General features: G+C 37.9%; 1 protein-coding gene across 1 annotated transcript in view; it reads left to right on the top strand.

The window, feature by feature from the left end:
- TAF4B (TATA-box binding protein associated factor 4b) overlaps positions 1-21,168 on the top strand; it is a 154,997-nt gene that overhangs the window by 78,450 nt on the left and 55,379 nt on the right. The window contains exons 10-12 of the mRNA XM_023207757.2: positions 1,886-2,055; positions 7,766-7,896; positions 13,767-13,892. Of these exons, the coding sequence (XP_023063525.1) occupies positions 1,886-2,055; positions 7,766-7,896; positions 13,767-13,892 (427 nt within the window). The remainder of the gene's footprint in view (positions 1-1,885; positions 2,056-7,765; positions 7,897-13,766; positions 13,893-21,168) is intronic.

Here is a 21,168-nt window from a genome sequence, read left to right as displayed (position 1 = left end):
TAGAGGCATGCAACCACGCCCAGCTCATTTTTGTATTTTTAGTAGAAACGGGGTTTCACCATATTGGCCAGGTTGGTGCTGAACCCCTGACCCCAGGAGACCCGCCCACCTTGGGCTCCCAAAGTGCTGGGATTACAGGTGTGAACCACTGCACCCAGCCATCCTATTATTAATGGTCAGAACAGGGCCTGAAACCTTGACCTCTTTAGAATCAGTATTCTTAATTTTTATAACGCAGTATTTTTCTTAGTTTGGTCCTTAGACCATTTGTATCATGATCATCTAAGTGTGCCTGATAGAAAACTCCAAATCCCTGGTCTCCATCATAGGCCTACCAAATGAGAATCTTGTGTACTGTGTGGATGTGTGTTTGACATTGAGACCTGCATTTTAAATATACTTTCTAGGTGTTTCCTAAAAACACTGTTGTTTAAGAAGTACCGCAGTATGCTACGCTACATTTGAGTTAATAAGAAGAGAGGGAAATTCCCATGAGAAAAACAACTTAGTAAGCACAGAAGAAGGAATAAGCAGCATATTGTGTGAATTTACTGACTCACTGGTAGAGAGGCTGTGCTTGAGAGAGGTGAAAAAAGAATATTGAAGGCAAACTTATTACAGATTTAGTAATCTAAGGAAATAACTAGATCTTAAAATAAATTTTTTTGTGTATATATATATACACACATCTTTTATTTATTTATTTTTTTTTTTGAGACAGAGTCTTACTCTGTCGCCCAGGCTGGAGTGCAGTGGTGTGATCTCAGCTCACTGCAAGCTCTGCCTCCCGAGTTCATGCCATTCTCCTGCCTCAGCCTCCCGAGTAGCTGGGACTGTAGGCGCCCGCCACCATGCCCAACTAATTTTTTTTACTTTTAGTAGAGACGGGGTTTCACCTCATGAGCCAGAATGGTCTCAATCTCCTGACCTTGTGATCCGCCCTCCTCGGCCTCCCAAAGTGTTGGGATTACAGGCGTGAGCCACAACGCCCAGCCGTTTTGTTTATATTTTAAAAACTCATTTATTTGACTAGGTAATATGAACATTTTACACAAAATTTATAAGGTACATAAAGGTATGCAATGGGAAAAGTAAGGGTTCCGCTCACTTCTTTATCGCCCTGTTACCCAGGTTCCCAGCCTAGAGCCAACCAGTTACCACTTTTTTTTACTTTCTTATGTATTGTTCTAAGTATAGTATTTTTTTTCTTGGGTCCAGTATACTTTATTGATGGTACAGGAGAAGATGGAGCCCCCTAGATATAGTATTCAACACAGATGGTAATATATAATACATACATAATATTTCGCTTTTTTTTTTTTAACCACTTAATAGTAATCTCGGAGATTGTCTCATCAGTACACATTCACTGTGATTTTGATATTTTTAACAAAGTTCCATAATGATGGACGTTTAGGTTGTTTCCATCGTTTCATAAGTGGAATGAATGGTAGAGTACACTGGGGACAGCTGATGGACTTTTAACCATCTTGGATGAAAAGAAAGATGTCTGTTTTCATTTCTTTGTCTTTCATTGCAGAGGATTTATGGACGACTTGGTGTAACTCCAAATGCCTCTTGGTGTTTCTCATTTGCCAGAATGAGAGAGGGAAAGTTGGGACCTAGAAGACAAAGTTACTTCTGATTCATCCTTCTGTTATTAAATATACATTGGTGGTTAGAGACACTATAATTACTTTCAAACGCTTACAGGGAAAGATAGCCATTCTTCACTTCTCTTGATTGGATGAATTAAGTAAAGTAATGCTGTTAGTTACAAGGAGAGACCTCTAATTCTTTTGGTCTCTGAAACCTCTCTCTCCCTCCTCCCCCACCTCAAACACACACACAAAACCTAAAACCTCTAACTTTTTTTTTCTATTAGAGATGAAGATGACATCAATGATGTGACTTCTATGGCAGGGGTCAACCTTAATGAAGAAAGTGCCTGCATCTTAGCAACAAACTCTGAATTGGTTGGCACACTCATTCAGTCATGTAAAGATGAACCATTTCTTTTTATTGGAGCTCTACAAAAGAGAATTTTAGACATCGGTGAGTATAGAGTTATGATTACTGACCTGATAGACATGTCTGTTTGAGGGAAAATATTATCAAAAGAGACAATCTGGGTTGGTTGTCCTGGAACTCTGAGACTTAAATAAGATTCTAGAAATCAAGATTTCATGGGCTTTACAGAAAGAAGTAGTTTATTTAAAAAATTATTAATATAACATGGTTTTGGGTTTGGTTAACATTTTACTCATATTTCTTAATGGAGGAATAGTTGAATGTATTTTTGCATGAATATATAATATAGTATACTATTTTTTTTCCATCCTATTCCTTCCATAGTTGGACTTTTGGCATATATGTGTACTAATGCACACTTATGTTACATGTTTGTGTTTATGAAATACAGGGACATCCAAAGAAAGTAACTCCCTTTCCCTTTTCTTAACCGTGAAATTTAAACCCATTCTTACTTTAAAAGAACTAGATTAGAGTCTTAGGGTCCTCTCTAGGGCCAGGAGTAGTTGTTAGATGGCTGCAGTGTGAAAGAAAATGTAAGAAAACACGGCCAGACACAGTGTCTCATGCCTGTAATCCTAGCACTTTCGGAGGCCAAGGTGGGCGGATCACCTGAGGTCAGGAGTTCGAGAGTAGCCTGGCCAACATGGTGAAACCTTGTCTCTACTAAAAATACAGAAAATTAGCCAGGTGTGGTGGGGTGCTCCTGTAGTCTCAGCTACTCAGGAGGCTGAGGCACGAGAATCACTTGAACCCAGGAGGCGTCTTCACCTATGTCAAATTTTGGGGGCCAGTACTAATGAACTTCAAATATACTTAAGTAAGACCTTTATATTTTATAATGAAGGCTTGATACAAAAATGTGAAGGTTTCTGATTTTTATAGACCTATGGTATATTTAAGAACTACAAAGTTCATTATTATTACAATTTTTAGGTCTACTTCACAGGTACTCAGTAAATAAATATTTTAGCTACTGTATGCTATATAAATGACCAGGGCTTTCTTCTTTTTTTTTTTTCTCAACATAGAGTCTCATTCTTGTCACCCAGGCTGGAGTGCAGTGGCGCCATCTTGGCTTACTGCAACCTCTGCTTCCCAGGTTCAAGTGATTCTCCTGCCTCAGCCTCTTGAGTAGCTGGGATTACAGGTGCCCACCACCATGCCCAGCTAATTTTGGAATTTTTAGTAGAGACAGGGTTTTGCCATGTTAGCCAGCCTGGTCTTGAGCTCCTCACTTCAGGTGATCCACCTGTCTCCCAAAGTGCTGGGATTACAGGCGTGAGCCACCATGCCTGGCCTACATTTCTAATTTAAATCGTGAATACATTATTAAGAAAAACTAGAGCTTTCAAGCCCAGAAGAGCTGATTGTAAAATGTGTTTGTTTTCTCTTTGCTTGTTTCCCTCCCTCCCTGTCTTCCTTCATTCCTTCACTTCTTCCATTTTCTTCTTTGCATATGTATTTTGTATTACATAGAAACCAGTTCCTTAATTTGGCAACAAGTCTCATCTCTAAACCTTCCTGTGATGGCTTGGAAAATCTATTGGTAGCTTAACTCCTTATTGCCATATAATTATCTAGTGCTTTGGTGAAATATAAATAGATACTTAGTTTTATCAGTTACCCTCCCTTCCACCTTTTTTTTTTTTTTTTTTTTTGAGACTGAGTTTCGTTCTTGTTGCCCAGGCTGCAGTGCAGTGGCGCAATCTTGGCTCACTGTAACCTCTGCCTCCTGGGTTCAAGCGATTCTCCTGCCTCAGCCTCCCGAGTAGCTGGGATTACAGGCGCCCACTACCATGCCTGGCAAATTTTTTGTATTTTTAGTAGAGATGGGGTTTCACCATTTTGCCAGGCTGGTCTTGAACTCCTGATGTCAGGTCATCCAAAATGCTGGCCTCCCAAAATGCTGGAATTACAGTCATGAGCCACTGTGCCCAGCCTCCTTCCAAATTTTATTTCCAGTTTGGTTTAAACCTTGATTATAAAATAGAAAATTTTTTGGCATTAAAAGCAGTTTTGATCACTTAGGACAGGGATAAGCAACTTTTTCCTTCAAAGGGCAGATAATATTTGCCACTTTTGTAGGTTATACGGTTTCTGTCACAATTGCTCAATTAGGCTGTCATAGTACAAAAGCAGCCATAGACAATATGTAAACAAATGGACACAGTTATCGTCTTAGTCATGTTGGACTGCTGTAACAAAATACCATAAATTGGATGGCTTAAACAGCAAATGTTTATTTCTCATAGTTCTGGAGGTTGGCCATTTGAGATCAGGGTGCTAGCACGGTTGGATTCTTGGTGAAGGCCTTCTTTCTGCTATTCAGACAGCCATCTTGCTATGTTTTCACGTGGCAGAAGGATAACTAGCTAGCTCTCTGGTCTCTTCTTATGGTGAAGGCAGTACTTTTATGACCTAATTGTCTCCCAAAGGCGCCAACTCCAAATACCATCTCACTGGCATTGGAGCTTCAACATGAATGATTTTTGGGGAGATGCAAACATTTAGTCCATGCAACTGTATCCCCATAAAACTTCACTTACAAAGAGTGAACAGATTTAGCCTGTTAGCCATAGTTTGGTGACCTCTAATTTAACACAATAAGGGAATAACTATTTGCATTTTTATTTCTTTTTTTTTTTTTTAAAAATTATTTTTGGGATGTGGTCTTGCTCTGTTGCCCAGGCTGGAGTGCAGTGGTGCTGTCACAGCTCACTGCAGCCCCAACTTTCCAGGTTCAAGTGATCCTCCTGCCTCAACCTTTTGAAGTAGCTGGGACTACAGGCACGCACTACTAAATCTGGCTAATTTTTGTATTTTTCTGTAGAGACAGGGTCTCACTATGTTGCCCAGGTTGATCTTGAACTCCTGGGCTTAAATCATTTTCAGTTCTTAGTGATGAAGTACAAACTTGTCAAATAATATGGAAAACTTCAAGAATTCTTACTTCTGAATTATCGAAGCCCTTTTTTTTTTTTAAAGTAAGGTCATAGAGTGAATGCAGTTACATATTTCTAGGGATGTTTTCCATTTATAATAAAATTCCGTCCTTGTAGAATGGTTCAGAACCAAGGCTATTTCTTAAAAATAGAAATTACAAATTTACCCAAAGATTTTGTTGTTGGAAAAAGGATTTTTCTACTTGAATAATGTTAACAGATAAAATGGCAGTGTTTTTTTTTTTTTTTTCCAATTACCTAAATTAAATTGCATAGACATTCAGTAAAATCACATAACTGGTGTTCAAGAACCAACTAGATCTTAATCAGTTTTGTTGATTTTGTTAAAAAGGGTGTTTTGTTTTAAAATGGGAATTTTTCTACAGTATTTTACTTTGTAATTTTTAAGTTGTATTTTATTACCAATTTAATGAAGACATTACAACATTTGCTTGTTCCCTAAACGCTGGAATTGTTTAATCTCAGCACTTGTTTATTTCTAATATTTAAAAGATATGTATATTTTTATGTTGGATGAATTACCTCTGTTTTATGAGTACATATGAAATTATTTTCAGAGGTTCCTCTTCAAACACTAAGGTGCCTTGTACCTATAATCCCAGCACTTTGGGAGGCTGAGGCAGGAGGATTGCTTGAGCCCAGAAGCTAGAGACCAGCCTGGGCAACATAGTGAGACTCACTCTCTTCAAAAACCTAAAGAAATTAGCTAGGCCTGTTGGCACATGCCTGTGCTTCTAGCTACTCAGCTGACTGAAGTGGGAGGATTGCTTGAGCCTGGAAGGTCGAAGTTGCAGTGGGCTGTGACTGTTCCACTGCATTCCAGCCTGGTTGACAGAGTGAGACCCTTATCTCAAAAATAATAATAATAGGCCGGGTGCGGTGGCTTACACCTGTAATCCCAGCACTTTGGGAAGCTGAGATGGGCAGATCACTTGAGATCAGGAGTTTGAGACTAGCCTGGCCAACATGGTGAAACCCCAACTCTACTAAAAATACAAAAAAAAAAAAAAAAAAAAAAATCAGCCAGGTGTGGTGGTGCATGCCTGTAAGTAATCCCAGCTACATGGGAGGCTGAGGAAGGAGAGTTGCTTGAACCTGGGAGGCAGAGGTTGCAGTGAGCGGAGATTGCACCACTGCACTCCAGCCTGGATGACAGAGCAAGACTCCATCTCAAAAAATAAAAAAATAAAAAATAAAAATAATAATAATATAAAAAATAAGATTGTGCTTTTTCTTTTATAGAAGGCCCCACTATTTGTTTATGCTGAGGGTTTTATTTTAATTTTTATTTTTTTCGAGACGCAGTTTTGCTCATGTTGCCCAGGCTGGAGTGCAATGGTGTGATCTTGGCTTACTTCAACTTCTGCCTTCCAGGTACAAGCGATTCTCCTCTCTCAGCCTCCCGTGTAGCTCGGATTACAGGCATGCATCACCATGTCCAGCTATTTTTTTTGTATTTAGTAGAGACGGGGTTTCACCATGTTAGTCAGGCTAGTCTCGAACTCCTGACCTCAGGTGATCCACCTGCCTTGCCCTCCCAAAGTGCTGAGGTTATAAGCGTGTGCCACCATGCCCGGCCATGCTGAGGGTTTTATTAAAGTAGAATTGACTTTGTAGAATATTTTTCCCTGCCTGAATCTGAGATTAGAGAGGAATTCAGCTTTGTTACAAGTAATGACTTACATTTTGAGGGGCTGGTTTAGAAGAAGTTGATTAATTTTGTATCTTCCTATTTGCTTTCATTATATAGTATCAAAGAATGTATTCGAGTTGTTGACTTTTAATTCAAGCATTTTTTTCTGTAGTTCACCCTTTGATGAGAATATGAGTATATTTCAGATAAAATAAAAAATCAAACTATAATATTTTAAAAATTCATGTGTATATGTTGAAAACAATCACAGCAGTGCTTTTTAAAAAGCCCATTTAAAATAGATTACCTAATTGCCTGTATCTTTAGATTTAGGCCTTTGTTGATATAAGTGGTTTCACTGGGCTGAGAAGTACTATTTAAATACTGATAAGGTTGATTTATAAATGAACTTCTGACTCTGAGTATGTGGTCCAAATTGTTTTCCTGAAACTTTCTTGCTAGTTAGCAGAAGGAAGAAGTTTGGTTTATTCATAGAAAGGAAATCTAGTGAGAGAGAAGTTATTCAGATAGGTAGGTAAAACGATGAGGTTTTGAACCCATTTGAACTTGTAAATGGGCTTTTTAAAGTTCACTTGACTACTAAGTGAATATATCAGAACATCAGTTAGTGCAAAGTAAACATGATTGGTAATAGACAAAAGGAATATAGATATGTCTTGTAGACAAGACATTAACAGAGACTCACAATCTGAATTCATTTAAATAAATGTCATAAATTGTTAACACTGTCAAACAGGGCGAAATGTAATTTTCTATTTTTTTAATTACTAAAATTAACAGAATATGGTACTAATTTCTGCAGTTACCATTTTCCTCCCTGAACAGTAGACTTGATTTGTGTTCTTATTAACTTTGTCCTATAAATGACCTTGCAAGGAGAATGATTCTAGAGGCTAAGTGAAACAATGTCTATATTTTCTGAGGCTTCAGGCTAGGTTTTATTAATGTAATGTCTAAGATCTTTGAAGTTGTGACTTTACTAGGAAAATCATAATCTCCAAACCTTTATTCATAATGGGTATGACTTCCAGGGGGAACAGAATACCTGCTGTGCTAATTATTTCAATTATCAGCCACTACTAAAACACGTAATGGATTTTCTCTGCTTCCGCAGGTAAAAAGCATGACATTACAGAACTTAACTCTGATGCTGTGAACTTGATCTCCCATGCAACACAGGAACGACTACGAGGCCTTCTAGAAAAACTGACTGCAATTGCTCAGCATCGAATGACTACTTACAAGGTAAAGGAAATCGTTAAAGAAGTATAAACTCTCTAGTATTATAGGTAGTCTTTTGGGTGTGGATTGATATTCTAAACACATTTTTAAAGGAATGGTTGAGACTTGTATTTCGTATTAGAAAAATCAAAGTCTCATTCTTGTCTTATTTAGATATGCTTACATGACAAATACAATTAAAATGGAGTTCAGAATGATATTAAAAGCTTCTATGTCACTGTAGATTGAAATATGTATCTGTTCTGCCCGAGGCTTCTCTTTCTTAAGCTTTTGATGGGGAAGGAAAGATACGTTAGAATGGAATATTGGCTACTTGTGTTCTCTTCAGTGTTCTGCACTCTCCTAGCATTCCTGTTCCTTTTTTTTTTTTGCCTTTCAGTTTTGCAGAGATTAATTTATTTTAAAATACATTTTATTGTATGTATTAATATTTAAGGTATACAACATGTTATAAGATACACATATATAGTAAAATTATTACTATTTAGTTGAACAAATAAACATTTTCATTATCTCAAATATACCCGTTTTCTCCCCTGTGGCAAGAGCAGCTATAATCTACTCATTTAGCAGAAATCCTGAAAACAATATATTACTAACTATAGTCCTTATGTTCTACATTAGATGTTTCCACTTGTTCATCCTCTGTTCCTTTTAATAAGTTAAATGATTGCATTGAGTGCTCATATTGATGCTACTTAGTGTTATTGGCTACGTTTATTAAGAAAACTAAATGCAGGAATAGCTTGTATCCCTAGTGGTAGGAACCAAATGACTTGCTGTTATCAAGGTAAAAGCACTTCATGTAGTTTTGGAGGAGGGCGAATATATTGGGTGATTAGGGATGAAAAGAGAAAGTAACCCGAAATGAAAATAAATAAATAAATAAATAAGATAACTGTTTCCCTTTTTTCAAGAAATGTTTATAGCTAGATTTTGAACAAGATGGTATGTAGGTAACCTTAAGAGATTTTGAATTTGAAAGAATGGTCATTGCCGTGATATCCTAGTCAAAGGTTAAAGGAAACTAGGAAATTGTCAGCTACTATACCACCAGTAAGTTCCCTGGAGGAATCATATTATTTTTTTTTTCCTTTCTGTTTCATTTAGAATGTTGGAAAAACTACATATGATTGCTGAGGTCCTCACTTGCGTAAATCTTTGTGAAAATTTGCTGGACTGACTTAGGAATATGTGATCAACAGGATAAAAAGCTATGACAAAAACAAAACATTAATATCAGTATTTTATAATTCCTAGAAACACACAAAAATAAATAAAGATATTAATTTTGTGTTTCTAGGAATTTTTTCATTTCGCCTAGGTTATCTAATTTGTTAGCATAGGACTGTTTATAATACTCTCTTGTAACCTTTTATTTCTGTAAGGTCAGTGGTAATGATCTCCCTTACATTACTGATTTTTGTTATTTGCATCTTCTCTCTTTTTCTTCTTTGCTAGTAAAGCGAATGGTGTGTTGATTTTGTTGAGCTTTTCAAAGAAGCAACTTGTGGTTTTATTAATTTTCTCTTTTGTTTATATATTTTCAATTTCATTTATTTCCACTCTAGTTTTTATATTATTTTGTTCTTTCTAAGCTTCAGGCTTAGTTTGCTCCTTTTTTTTTTAGTTTCACAAGATGTAAAGTTAGGTCTTTTATTTGAGATCTTTCTTTTATAATGTAGGCATTTATTGCTATACATTTCCCTCTGAGTACTGCTTTCACTGCATTCCATAAGTTTTGGTATGTTGTGTTGTTGTTTTCATTTATCTTTAAATATTTTCTCATTTCTTTTGAGATTTATTGATGCTTTGTGACTGTTTAAGAGTATGTTGTTTAATGTCCAAATATCTGGGAATTTTCCAGTTTTCCTTTTGTTGTTGGTTTCTAGCTGCATTCAGTTGTGGTCAGAGAAGATACTTGGTATGAATCATTCATTTAAAATTTATTGAGGCTTGTTTTATGACTTAACATACTTTGTATCCTGGAGAATGTTTCATGTGCACTTGAGAAGAATGTGTATTCTGCTTGTGTTTCACAGAGGTCTGATAGATATAGTTGGTTTATGATGTTAAGTCCTCTGTTTCCTTATTGACCATCCATCTGGATGTTCTATTCATTATTGAAAGTGCGGTATTAAAATCTTCAACTATTGTGGAACTCTTTTTTTTCTTTTTGTTTTAGAGACAGGGTCTCACTCTGTCACCCAGGCTGGAGTGCAGTGGTGCAATCATAGGTCATTGCAACCTCAAACTCCTGGGCTCAAGCCACCCTTCCACCTCAGCTTCTCCAGTAGCTAAGACTAACAGGCATGTGCCACCATCCCAACTAATTTTTTTTTTTTTGAAACGGAGACTCATTATGTTGCCCATGCTGTGGAACTGTTTTTAAAACAAAATTCTATCAATGTTTGTTTGCTTCGTATATTTGAGAACTCTGGTTTGATGTGTGTATCTTCTTGATGAATTGACCTTTTTATCAATATATAATAATTTCTTTGTCTCTTTTCACAGTTTTGTACTTAAAGTCTATACTGTCTGATATTTCTTTTGTTACTTGCATGGAATATCTTTTTCCATCCTTTCACTTTCAACGTATTGATATGGTTTCAACTGAACTGTAGACAGCATATAGTTTGATCATTTTTTAAAATTCATTCTGCTAGTCTCTTTGAAGAGCTTAATCCATTTACACTTAAAATGTAATTACTGATAAGAAATAACTTCTGTTTTGCTGTTTGTTTTCTGTATGCCTTATAAGTTTTGTGTTCCTCACTTCCTCTGCTTCTTATGTTTAATTGATTGTTTTTGTTTTGTTCCATTTTGATCCCCTTCTCATTTCGTTTTGGATGTATTTAGATATCTTCTTAGCCATTACCATAGAGATTACAATTAACATCCTAAATCTACAATCTAGTTTGGATTGTTATCAGCTTAGCTTTAATTTTGTGATGTGGGAAAATTAGAGACATATTTTTGACTTACTAGTTTAACTTTTTAAACTATCTTACAGTTTTTAAAACTTGTATTCTCCCTACTTCTGCCTTAATCACACTGCTGTTTCAGAGATATATGAATACCTTTTTCAGTAGGGGTGGGGTTTCGCCATGTTGGCCAGGCTGGTCTCAAACTCCTGGCCTCAAGCAATCCACCCGCCTTGGCGTCCCAAAGTGTTGGGATTACAAGGGTGAGTCACCGTGCCTGGCCACATGAGTACATCTTGATTTATAGTAGGCAGTTTCTATATAAAACATAATAAGTATAATTTACAATGGAATAGAATTTTTTAAAGTAGTATTTATTGAATGGCATTCAAAGCTCTGTTGTGTATAGCTTTCAGCTGGACTTCTTTTGTTGTATATCAGTAGCATATTTCCAAACATTTAGTTGCAGTAGGCAAAATGGATAGTATCTCCCCCACCTGGAAGACCTCACTAAGTTAGCTTAAAGCTAACACCTCCTTAACCTGCTGTCTTGTATACTACCTATTCTGACTGATTTTCCTGAGCTTTCCTTTTCCTACACTCATTCGTTAATACAGCTAATGCCACCGTCTACCTTTGCATATATAGAAAATAACAAAAGATTATCAGCCCATTTAAGTCAAAATAATTATCATTTGGTTATATTTGGATTCAGTTTAAAATAACCCTTATTTTTTAATCTTTGTTTGTAATAATCTTTACGTCCCAGCTTTATCCCTGTCCTCGTATTTCAGTTCATCCCTGATAGCATTTATTTTTATCCGTACAGTGTAGGAAATTCTACCCCATAGATTTTATAAAAGTGAGTTACTGTTAGTAAAAAGTGAAATCCCCCCCATCTCTTTCCACTCTGGAACATCCGTTTACTTTAGATAATCTTTCACCTGGTTTGCTATAATTCTTTAATTAATCATTAGTCATAAACTGAGATCTAAGTAAATAAGTAGAAAGTGACTTGTAGTACAGAGCTTTTGATCTGAGTACCAGGTGTTTTCCCACTGAAGATATATTATAGTCGCCTGTGTGCCTATGGCCATGGAGAAGCTTCATTCAGAGTTTTCCAGTTGAAAGGTATATACAGGTTGCTTTAGATGGGATTCATTTGATGGTGCCGATATCATTTGGTCTGGGTCATTACATTTTCATGGCTAAACCATTTAGTATGCAGTGGCCTTAACATTGTAAAGCCCTACTCTGTTGGTGCATGAAGTCTTCAGTTAGGTCAGGTAGGTATACAGGAAGCAACATAAGATTAGGGTTACTGTTGTTTAAATAAGGTTATAGACTTAATATGAATAGGGAAGGCACTCATTTGTTTATAGACTTAATGTGAATAGGGAAGGCACTTAATATGAATAGGGAAGGCACTCATTGTGATATGGAAGAGAAAAGGATGCGAATATCAGAAGTCGTTGTATATGAGTTGGGGGAGAGAGAGGAAGGAATCTTAGCATGGGAATATGATTTGGCTAAAATTTAAAAAGTCTGTGCCCCTTTTTAATTTAGTATTTGCTGTCCCTTTTAAATTAAATCCCATCATTAAACTATTTCCAGAGTGTCTAAACACAAAAATGGTAAAGATTAAGTATTTAAGAAACCACTGGTTATTATATTTAACCTCTATGGTTAGCTTATAATGTATTCCATATTCTATCTTGTGTTATTTAACTTTAAAAACAGTTGAGAATTCTTTTTGTATTAAACATGAAGTAAAATAAGTAGCACTAATATATCCTTGTTCCTTAAACTATGTAATACTCTTTTGATCTAGTTAAATACCAACAATAAAAATTTAATTTAAAAAGAATCTTGGGCATATGAAATCCCTCAGTCCCAGTTAATTGAATCAGCCATAAGCAGGGGGATAAAACAAAGATAGGAGTGGTGTGGTACTCATGATTTCCAGGCCAGGCACTGACTGTTGTTTAAAGACCTTTGATTTTTCTACTATACAGTTTCTCTTGAATATCCGAATTATTGAGTTGAGTAGATAGCAAGATGTCTTAAACATTGATTAGAAAGTTCTCCCTGTTCCATCACCTCCCCTAACCCCATCCCCCACTCTTGCTATACACACTCATAGAGGAGAAAGAGGCAGCTATATAGGTGAAGAAAATTAGAAAATATTTAGGTGGGAAAGCACTGTTTTACACCCACAGAATAAATTGAGCAATTTGTATTTTATCATTTTATGGAACAATTAAGACAATTTATATGTCTGTTATGGCTCTCATTTATAAATTGTATACTAAATTTCTTTGACCACAGCTTCTGTCCAAGTTCACACCTCTGAGTAATCCTCAAAATAGCATTTCAAGATTTTAATGTTTGCCATCTTAACTTGGGTTGTATTTTGATAGAAGTTATATTCGGTTGTCAAGGTTAAACCAATCTAACCATGGTAACCAAGGTGATAACTTTCATCTTTGGTGTATTTTTCAGTGAGGTGATTGTTTCTTGCTTTTTGTCTTTCACAAAACTAAGATTTAATTACTCATATTAATTTCTGCTGAGGTAGATAATAATCTAAAAAGATTTAGGTTACTGGTGAATGGAACACTCTTTAGTTTCTACTTCCTGTTGTTGGAAGGATCTGCTTGGCTTAATTCCTCCCTCTGCACCCTGCAATGATGTTTACTAGCAAAGTTCTTTGAAACATAACTGGTTAATCACCTCTCAAATTTTAAGGATGATTAAAGTTTCTTTTCTGGTGGAGTGGGTATGGGGGGATGTTTGCTTAATAGAAACAAAATCATTACCTTCTGAAAGTTTAGCTTCCTATTTATGTTGGTATTCCTGTCTTTAGCGGGTTTATACAGTACCTAATGTACAATGTGCGGCCCACGATCATTATAAGACTTTCTGTTTTTTTTTTTTTTTTTTTCCCAGGCAAGTGAAAATTACATCCTGTGTAGTGATACCAGGTCACAGCTCAAATTTCTTGAAAAGCTGGATCAATTGGAGAAGCAGAGAAAGGATTTAGAAGAAAGAGAAATGTTACTTAAGGCAGCCAAGGTAAGAGCCAGTGTGATTTATGAGTGAACGTGGCCTGGCATTGTGGTCAGAGGTGGCTTTATCATTGGTTGACTGTCTTGGTTTTATTAGGCCTTTAGATTTCTCCAGAGGATCTCCTAAAATGAAATTACTAATAGGATGTCTCACAGCCAGGATGGTGTGGTGGCTTTCAGTTCATTTAGTTTAATGAATCATAATCTTTTGTCTTCTCACATTTCCTGTGTGCTCTCCCTATCCTCAACCCCAGCTGAAATGTTTTGTAAAATTTCAGGGTCTCTTTAGGAATCCAATTTGATACATGCCAAGTTGAAGTTGAGAGAGGAAAATTTGGAAAGTAGACAGGAAGGTTATGGGTAAAATTAGTAATTTGGAACAAAATACAGGCTGGGTGGAAATAGAGTAAAAGAATGGTGAGGCTTATTTATTTTATTTTATTTTTGGAGACAGAGTCTTACGCTGTCACCCAGGCTGAAATGCAGTGGCATGATCTCGGCTTACTGCAACCTCTGCCTCCTGGGTTTAAGCAGTTCTCTGCCTCAACCTCCTGAGTAGCTAGGACTACAGGTACCTGCAACCATGCCTGGCTAATTGTGTGTGTGTGTGTGTGTGTGTGTGTTTTAGTAGAGACAGGGTTTCACCATGTTGGCCAGGTTGGTCTTGGAACTCCTGACCTTGGGTGATCCGCCTTCCTTGGCCTCCCAAAGTGCTGGGATTACAGGCGTGAGCCACCACCTGGCCGAGGCTATTTATTTCCATTCTCCCTTATTTAAACGTTTACCTGGGCTATTAGTGTCAGATGAGGTAAAAGCTAATTCCACTACAGTTTCCATTTTGAAGCTCCACATTTCTTCATAGGCTTGGGGCCATTTTGAGAAATGTTAAAGGCTGAGCACTGGAGTCTTAATTTTTGTTTTAAACACATTTGTTTTAATTTCTAGTGTTGCTGATACCTTCCCTTTTTAGAGTATTTGTTCCTAATCACATAGCAATCGCTTTTTTAAAAACTAATTTATTTTGAGGCTGGGCACAGTGGCTCATGTCTGTAATCCCAGCACTTTGGGAGGCTGAGGTGGGTAGATCACGAGGTCAGGAGATTGAGACCATCCTGGCCAACATGGTGAAACCCCATCTCTACTAAAAATACAAATATTAGCCGGGTGTGGTGGTGCATGCCTCAGCTACTCGGGAGGCTGAGGCAGGGGAATCGCTTGAACCCCGGAAGGCAGAGATTGCAGTGAGCTGAGATTGCGCCGCTACACTACAGCCTGGTGACAGAGCAAGACTCCATCTCCAATCAATCAATCAATCAATAAAACAAAAAAAAAAAAAACTGATTTATTTTGAAATTATTTAATACAGAAAAAGTTGCCAAAACCGTACAAAGTACTCTCAGCCCCCTTTTCAAGATTCCCCCAATTTTAACATTTTACTGCATTTGCTTCATCTCTACCCTTTTTGTTTTATTTTTTGTTTTTTGAGACAGTCTCACTCTGTAGCTCAAGCTAAAGTGCAGTGGCACGATCTCAGCTCACTGCAACCTTTGCCTCCCAGCCTCCAGCAATTCTCCTATCTTAGCCTCCTGAGTAGCTGGGACTATCGGCGCTCACCACCATGCCCAGCGAATTTTTTTGTATATTAGTAGAGTTTCAGCATCTTGCCCAGGGTGGTCTCCAACTCCTGAGCTTGATCCGCCCGGCTCAGCCTCCCAAAGTGCTGAGATAACAGGAATGAGCCACGGCATCCGGCCTTATCTCTACCCTTTTCATTACCCTTTCTATACACACAATCATTAATCCTCTCCCTCTCTTCCTCTCTTCTTCCCTTCCCCACTTTCTCTCTTCCTCCCTTTCTTTCTTCCTCTCCCTTCCTACCTTTCTTTCCTCTTTCTCTTTCCTTTTCTTTTTTTTTCTCTTTTTCTTTTTGAGACAGAGTCTCACTCTGTCACTAGGCTGGAGTACAGTGGCTTGCTGCAGCCTTCACCTCTCAGGCTCAAGCAATCCTCCCACCTCAGCTTCTTAAGTAGCTGGGACTACAGGCACACACCACCACGCCTGGCTAAATTTTGATTTTTTTGTAGAGACGGGATCTCCCTACAGTGCTCAAGCTGATCTCAAATTCCTAGACTCAAGCAGTCCTCCTGCCTCAGCCTCCCAAGGTGCTGGGATTACAGGCATGAGACACTGTGCCTAGCCATTTTTCTTTTCTTAACTTTTTTGAAAGTAGGCTTCAGACATCATGTACCCCCACTCCTCAACATTTTCATATGTAACACTATCATCTAATGCACAGCACCCATTCTGATTTCACTAGCTGGCTCAACCATGTCTCTCTTTCATGGTCCGTTTTCCCATTCAGGAATTCGTGTTTCAGAGAGTTGTCATCTCGTTTCAGATTCTTTTAGGGTTTCTCAGTCTTTCTCTTTTTTGCCCTTGACAGTTGTCAATAGTATAAGCCTAACCTTCTGTAGGATGACCTTCAACCAGGGCTCATCTGATATTTCCTTATGATTTGACTTAGGTCAAGCATGCTTGGCAGGAATGCACAGAAATGCTACACTCTTCTCAGCTGATCATATCAAAAGGGTCGTATTGGTACCTACTAGTTCTCTCCATTTTAAACTTGCCGTCTCCCACACTTCTTGTTTTTTATTTTTATTTTTTTGAGATAGGGTCTTGCTTTGTTGCCCAGACTAGAGTGCAGTGGTGTGATCACTGCTCACTGCAGCCTTGACCTTTTGGGCTTAAGCAATCCTCCCATTTTAGCCCCCCAAGTAGTTGGGACTACAGGCACATGCCACCACACCTGGATAAATTTTTTAGTTTTTTAGAGATACAATCTCACTATATTGCCCAGCCTCATTTTTCCCTTTGTAATCAATTAGTTTTTCATGGGAAGGCATTCTAAGATCATGCCAATATCCAGTTCCTCATCAAACCTCCATTTGTTAACCATAGCGTCTGTTGTGATGTCCGCCTAAATCAGCTACCTCTGTCATGGTTGCAAAATGTCATATCTTTATTCCCATCAACTCTCCTCCTTTTATTAGCACCCTACCATGTGGAAGAGCTTTCTTTCTTTATTCATATTAGTATGGGCTCATGATTTCTCTTTGTCTTAAGAGGTTGTAATTCATTCCTGTCATTTATTTTGTTGCTCAAATTGCCCCTGAGTGGGAGACCCTTCCAGCTGGCCCTTCTGTCCCTTAGTCATCCATCTTCTGTCCCTCCATCCATCACTCACTGAGCATGTCCTCACTTTCAGGCACAAGGCACTCCAGGCCCAGCTTATACTTTTCATGCTTTAGCCCTGAAATCAGCCATTTCTCTAAGAAGCTTGCCTTCTTTTCAGTTGAGGATGACATTCAGAAACCAACCTTAGGTCATACAGTATACTTACTGCTAAAAGGGTGTCATTACATGTAGGCCCTTCTCAGTGGACAGATCTAGGAAATGTATATATGGTATGTGTATATGTACACATATATTTACACACAAATGTCCACCTGTAACTATTTCTGTATCTATGTATATATTATAAAACCGTGAGTTCATATGGATACCTGCAACTCCAATCCAGTGCCTCAGAGTTCTTTCTACCCTTAATCTCTCCCTGTTTGTAAACACATTCTCCAGTCTTGAGAAACTTGGCTCCCATTATCCTTGATATATTTAACTTATGTCCTCTATCAGTTATTTAATCGATGTAACTAATCTCTCAACTAGCCATGCTGGCTGACTCCTCTGTCTGCTACTACTAAATTCCCCACCCCATTTCGTTGTCTGTGTAATTGGCCACCACGCTCCCAGACCCATTCCTTGATGAGACCTCTACTCCCTCATCACCTTGTATTCTTCACCACTTGCCTATACCTTCACATGCCCCAGCTCCCCGTAAGGATATGGGGCACCACAGCCTTGTCACTGTGCTGCTTCCTGCTGTCCCACACACTCAGTCCCCACATTGACACCCACTGCACTGGGAAGAGCAGGAAGATGGGACAGAAAGATGCTCTTTCTTGAGCCTTCAAGTGTGATAAGTAAGCACTTAGTCATTGTAATGAGGTGGTTTATTGGTATTTTATTTCCACTTACTGTGTTGTAAACAAGGTCATAAACTATTAAATACTAGTTTAGTTATTATTGACTATAATAATGTATTATACTTGCTCTTTATCTCCTTTGGCTTTTCCTTCTTTACCAGACGTCTAAATGTTGGATTTAGTAGCTTTCAATCCTATGCCACCTTCTCTGTCTTCATTCCCTCTTAAGTTTGTATCTCCATTTCAGCGTGCATTACGAAAATCAGGACTCATACAAACTCCCTACTTGACATGACTTCATTGGCTAATACTTATTTCAAAATTAGTATGTCCAAAACAGCTCCTGTTATTCCTCCCCCCAAATACCTTTTACTCTTATAGATTTTCTTGACTCAATAAATGATACCACCGTCTTCCCAGACATTCAAGCTGAAAAACATAGGCATCATCTTTAACTCCATTCTGTGTCTCCTCTCTCCCCACATCCAGACCACCTCCTATCTTATTTCTAAAATGTATCCAACTTTTCTTCATCACTATTGTCATTACTCTAGTCTAATTCATCTTTCACTTGGACTTTTATACTATCTTCTAAATAACCTTTTCCTTCTACAATCCATTCTTCTATTTCTCCTACTATGGTCAGAATGTTTTTATAACAAATCATGTGTGTCTCTTTTGCTTAAAAGCTTTCAGTGGCTTCCTGTTGCACTTAAAATGTAAACTTCCTACCAAATTTTAAAAGGCCTTATGTTATTTGGCACCCACCTACCTCTCTGAGCTTGCCTTGTCACCTACTCTGCTCCAGGCACACTGACCTTTCTGTTCCTTGAATGTGCCAAACTTGTGCCCAACTTAGGATATTAGACTTCTAACTAGGTATCTTGAACTGACCATTGAGTTCTCTTCCCCTAAATCTGCTTTTTCTTAGATCTCTACACTCTTAGAAAGTTGCAATTACCATCCTCCAAGGTGCTTGGGCCAAAATCCCACGAGTCATCCTTGATTCCTCTCTTTACTTCGTCACCAACATCCATCCTGTCAACAAATCTGATCAGTTTTACCTGCAAAGATACGTTTCGAATGCAACCATTTATTATCTTCTGTGCTTTGATGCTAGTCCACGCTGCCCTTATCTTTCCGGTCAGTCTCTTCTTCACAACAGTTGTTTTAGGGCAGTCTACAAATTGCTCTGTGTGCCTTTGCATTCAATCTTGGATCCCTACAGTGCATTCTCTACAGAGTGGCTAGAGCCTTTTTTTTTTTTTTTTTTTAAGTGTTACATCAGTGGCATCTCACCCCTGTGCTCCTAACATGCCAGTGGATTTTTGTTGTTGTTGTTTTCAAGACAGAGTTTTGCTGTTGTTGCCTAGGCTAGAGTGCAATGGCGTGGTCTTGGCTCACTCCTACCTCCGCCTCCTGAGTTCAAGCATTTCTCCTGCCTCAGCTTCCCAAGTAGCTGGGATTACAGGCACCCGCCACCATGCCGGGCTACTTTTTGTATTTTTAGTAGAGACAGGGTTTCGCCATGTTGGCCAGGGTGGTCTCGAACTCCTCACCTTTGGTGATCTGCCCTCCTCAGCCTCCCAAAGTGCTGGGATTACAGGCGTGAGCTACCGTGCGCAGCCCAGTGGATTGTTTTTATAGCTAGAATTAAACCCCCAATTCCTTATCATGGTCTACAAGGCAACACATGATCTCCAGCCTTTCTCTTTCAACTTTTTTCTGCTTCAACCACATAGGCCATCTTTCTTTCCTCGAATATGTTCCCATTTTAAGGCTTTAGCAATTACTGTCCCTTCTGCTTGGAATGTTTTCCTCCAGATCTTTGCATGACTACATCTTTTTTGTCATTTAGATCTCTACTCAAATATCACTTCTCATAGATGTCTTCCTTACCATCCTAGCTAAAGAAGTACACACCACACTTCTCTTTCTATCACATTATTCTATTTTCTTTATTTTTGTTTTTAATTTGATTTTTAAATTATATATATTTTATTTTTAAATTGTTATTATTATTATCTTTTTTTTTTTTTTTTGGGAGATAGGGTCTCGCTCGGTTACCCAGGCTGGAGTGCAATGGCCCCATCTCAGCTAACTGCAACCTCTGCCTCCTGGGTTCAAACGATTCTTGGGTCTCAGCCTCCCAAGTAGCTGGGACTACAGATGCATGCCACCATGCCCAAATTAAATTTATTTTATTTTGAAACAAGGTCTCATTCAGTTGCCCAGGCTGGAGTGCAGTGGCATGACAATAGCTCTCTGCAGGCCTTGATCTCCCAGGTTCAAGCAGTCTACCCACCCACCTCAGCCTGCCGAGTAGCTGGAACTGTAGGCACGAGTCACTATGCCTGGCTAATTTTTTAAATTTTTAGTAGAAATGGGGTCTTGCTTCATTACACACGCTGGTCTTGAACTTGAGCTCAAACAGTTCTCCCACCTTGGCCTCCCAAAGTACTGGGATTACAGATGTGAGCCACTGCCTCTGGCCTATTTAATTTCCTTTACAGCACTTAACAGTGTCAGCAATTATTTGTTTTGTATTTTTACCCATCACTAATATTTTGCATATCATAAATGTGTTTCATTTTTATAAAGTTATTTATTTTTCTCTTCTTAAAATGTAAGTTACTTGAGTTACTACAGTTACTTTGTCATCTATCTCCAAGGGCTAGAACAGTGGCACACAGAGTAGAATCTGTACTACGGATGACCAGTATAAATATTGGATGACTGACAAAGGCTCGATACCGAAATGTGCCCATTTTATATTGGGGCAAAATATTATATACACACCCACATATATGTATATACATAATACATATTTTAATATAAATACATATATACACAGACTCATTCTCTGGTGATATTATAACTAGAATAATAAAAGGGTTTGTCGTTGGCTTGAAATGAAATTTTCTTAGTAGATTGGGAACTAAAATGAAGAAAAATTTTACCAGCTTTGGGTTGAATTTTGTGTAGATATTTAAGATTTTTGAAATTAGTAGGCACTCAAATTTAAAGACTATCCCTTATATTTTCCTTTAAGCAAAGGTTCTGGTAAATCAATAAATGTATCAGGTAAACTTAGTAAATATGAAAATACTTTTAGCTTTTATTTAGTGAACTATCTAGTTAATAGCTTAGTTAGCTAAGGTTGCATTTTATAGAACAAATATTCAGATTTATAAGCAGTTAAATAGCTTTGTCATGATGAGAAAAAAGAATATACAT

This window comes from Piliocolobus tephrosceles, chromosome 18, assembly GCF_002776525.5.
Source record: "Piliocolobus tephrosceles isolate RC106 chromosome 18, ASM277652v3, whole genome shotgun sequence".
NCBI lineage: Eukaryota > Metazoa > Chordata > Mammalia > Primates > Cercopithecidae > Piliocolobus > Piliocolobus tephrosceles.
The sequence above is the reverse complement of the archived record's forward strand: the minus strand, read 5'-3'. Positions and strand labels throughout refer to the sequence as shown.